The 2,500-nt window shown below is 32.9% G+C and overlaps 3 protein-coding genes and 1 pseudogene across 3 annotated transcripts in view; all 4 read left to right on the top strand.

Annotated features, from left to right (window-relative positions):
* Positions 1 to 403, top strand: part of LOC137637916 (uncharacterized) — a 9,922-nt gene extending 9,519 nt beyond the window's left edge. The window contains exon 3 of the mRNA XM_068370024.1: positions 326 to 403. The gene's annotated coding sequence lies outside the window, so the exon portion shown is untranslated. The remainder of the gene's footprint in view (positions 1 to 325) is intronic.
* The window catches only part of LOC137634536 (eukaryotic translation initiation factor 3 subunit A-like), a 1,291-nt gene extending 192 nt beyond the window's left edge, over positions 1 to 1,099 (top strand). The window contains exons 2-4 of the mRNA XM_068366990.1: positions 326 to 448; positions 716 to 854; positions 949 to 1,099. Coding sequence (XP_068223091.1) covers positions 326 to 448; positions 716 to 854; positions 949 to 1,099 — 413 coding nt within the window. The remainder of the gene's footprint in view (positions 1 to 325; positions 449 to 715; positions 855 to 948) is intronic.
* Positions 1,100 to 1,174: 75 nt separating this feature from the next.
* Positions 1,175 to 2,033, top strand: LOC137634528 (RNA polymerase-associated protein LEO1-like). The gene is made up of 3 exons (XM_068366979.1): positions 1,175 to 1,314; positions 1,513 to 1,639; positions 1,812 to 2,033. Exons 1-3 carry the CDS (start codon positions 1,175 to 1,177, stop codon positions 2,031 to 2,033), a joined length of 489 nt encoding a protein of 162 aa, XP_068223080.1.
* Positions 2,034 to 2,199: 166 nt separating this feature from the next.
* The window catches only part of LOC137634521 (uncharacterized), a 31,537-nt pseudogene continuing 31,236 nt past the window's right edge, over positions 2,200 to 2,500 (top strand).

The following is a 2,500-nucleotide window of genomic DNA, read 5'->3' as shown; positions in this document are numbered from 1 at the left end:
ATTGACAAAATATTAATGACAACAGAAGTTTACCACCACCAAATTGTGCTGTATGCATTTGAAAGAACAAACATTGATAATAATAGCACAAATAATAATATTCCTCTATATGAATTTTCTTATAGCATTCCTAAATAATTTCTCTGTTATTCTCGTCTCTTCGTTTAACACTTTTCCCTAATTCTGGGAGACACTTAAGACCACAGGTCTATGGAGTAATGAAAGAAATGACTTTGAGGCTTCGAGTAATTTGAATATTCTTTTTCTTACTTTATTTCCAGGTATAACATACTTCGGTAAATTATCATACTGTTTTATATTGCAGGAGGTGATGACAATAAAAAAGAAGTAACAACAGGTAATGATGATGAAAAGGAAGTAACAAGAGGTAATGATGATGAAACGGAAGTAACAAGAGGTAATGATGATGAAACGGAAGTAACAAGAGGTAATGATGATGAAAAAAGAAGTAACAAGAGGTAATGATGATGAAAAGGAAGTAACAAGAGGTAATGATGATGAAAAAAGAAGTAACAAGAGGTAATGATGATGAAAAAAGAAGTAACTACAGCGATAATTATGATGAAAAGGAAGTAACGACAGAGGTAATGATGATGAAAAGGAAGTAACAAGAGGTAATGATGATGAAAAGGAAGTAACAAGAGGTAATGATGATGAAAAAAGAAGTAACTACAGCGATAATGATGATGAAAAGGAAGTAACTACAGCGATAATGATGATGAAAAGGAAGTAACAAGAGGTAATGATGATGAAAAAAGAAGTAACTACAGCGATAATGATGATGAAAAGGAAGTAACAAGAGGTAATGATGATGAAAAAAGAAGTAACAAGAGGTAATGATGATGAAAAAAGAAGTAACAAGAGGTAATGATGATGAAAAAAGAAGTAACTACAGAGATAATGATGATGAAAAGGAAGTAACAACAGGGATAATGATGATGAAAAGGAAGTAACAAGAGGTAATGATGATGAAAAAGAAGTAACAAGAGGTAATGAAGATGAAAAAAGAAGTAACTACAGCGATAATGATGATGAAAAGGAAGTAACGACCGAGGTAATGATGATGAAAAGGAAGTAACAAGAGGTAATGATGATGAAAAAAGAAGTAACTACAGCGATAATGATGATGAAAAGGAAGTAACAAGAGGTAATGATGATGAAAAAAGAAGTAACAAGAGGTAATGATGATGAAAAAGAAGTAACAAGAGGTAATGATGATGAAAAAAGAAGTAACTACAGCGATAATGATGATGAAAAGGAAGTAACGACCGAGGTAATGATGATGAAAAGGAAGTAACAAGAGGTAATGATGATGAAAAAAGAAGTAACTACAGCGATAATGATGATGAAACGGAAGTAACAAGAGGTAATGATGATGAAAAAAGAAGTAACAAGAGGTAATGATGATGAAAAAAGAAGTAACAAGAGGTAATGATGATGAAAAAAGAAGTAACTACAGAGATAATGATGATGAAAAGGAAGTAACGACAGGGATAATGATGATGAAAAGGAAGTAACAAGAGGTAATGATGATGAAAAAGAAGTAACAAGAGGTAATGATGATGAAAAAAGAAGTAACTACAGCGATAATGATGATGAAAAGGAAGTAACGACCGAGGTAATGATGATGAAAAGGAAGTAACAAGAGGTAATGATGATGAAACGGAAGTAACAAGAGGTAATGATGATGAAAAAGAAGTAACAAGAGGTAATGATGATGAAAAAAAAAGTAACTACAGCGATAATGATGATGAAAAGGAAGTAACGACAGAGGTAATGATGATGAAAAGGAAGTAACAAGAGGTAATGATGATGAAAAGGAAGTAACAAGAGGTAATGATGATGAAAAGGAAGTAACAAGAGGTAATGATGATGAAACGGAAGTAACAAGAGGTAATGATGATGAAAAGGAAGTAACAAGAGGTAATAATGATGAAAAAAGAAGTAACTACAGCGATAATGATGATGAAAAGGAAGTAACGACAGAGGTAATGATGATGAAAAGGAAGTAACAAGAGGTAATGATGATGAAAAGGAAGTAACAAGAGGTAATGATGATGAAACGGAAGTAACTACAGCGATAATGATGATGAAAAGGAAGTAACGACAGAGGTAATGATGATGAAAATGAAGTAACAAGAGGTAATGATAATGAAAAATAAGTAACAAGAGGTAATGATGATGAAAAAAAGAAGTAACTACAGCGATAATGATGATGAAAAGGAAGTAACAAGAGGTAATGATGATGAAAAAAGAAGTAACAGGAGGTAATGATGGTGAAAACAGAAGTAACAAGAGGTAATGATGATAAAAATGAAGCAACATCGATATAGTTTACCGCGTCACATCCGGTTCTTATCGGAGTATGGTGTGTCTCGCTGCATTATCGCCATCTATCGCCAAAAGTTCGCTGTAATCGCTAGACAGGAAAGGATTGATCTAGATTCTAGATCAATCAGTGCACAATATGAATCATGCA

The sequence above is a fragment of the Palaemon carinicauda genome, chromosome 3, assembly GCF_036898095.1.
Source record: "Palaemon carinicauda isolate YSFRI2023 chromosome 3, ASM3689809v2, whole genome shotgun sequence".
NCBI classification, from domain to species: domain Eukaryota; kingdom Metazoa; phylum Arthropoda; class Malacostraca; order Decapoda; family Palaemonidae; genus Palaemon; species Palaemon carinicauda.
This window is presented reverse-complemented; position numbering and strand designations above follow the sequence as displayed.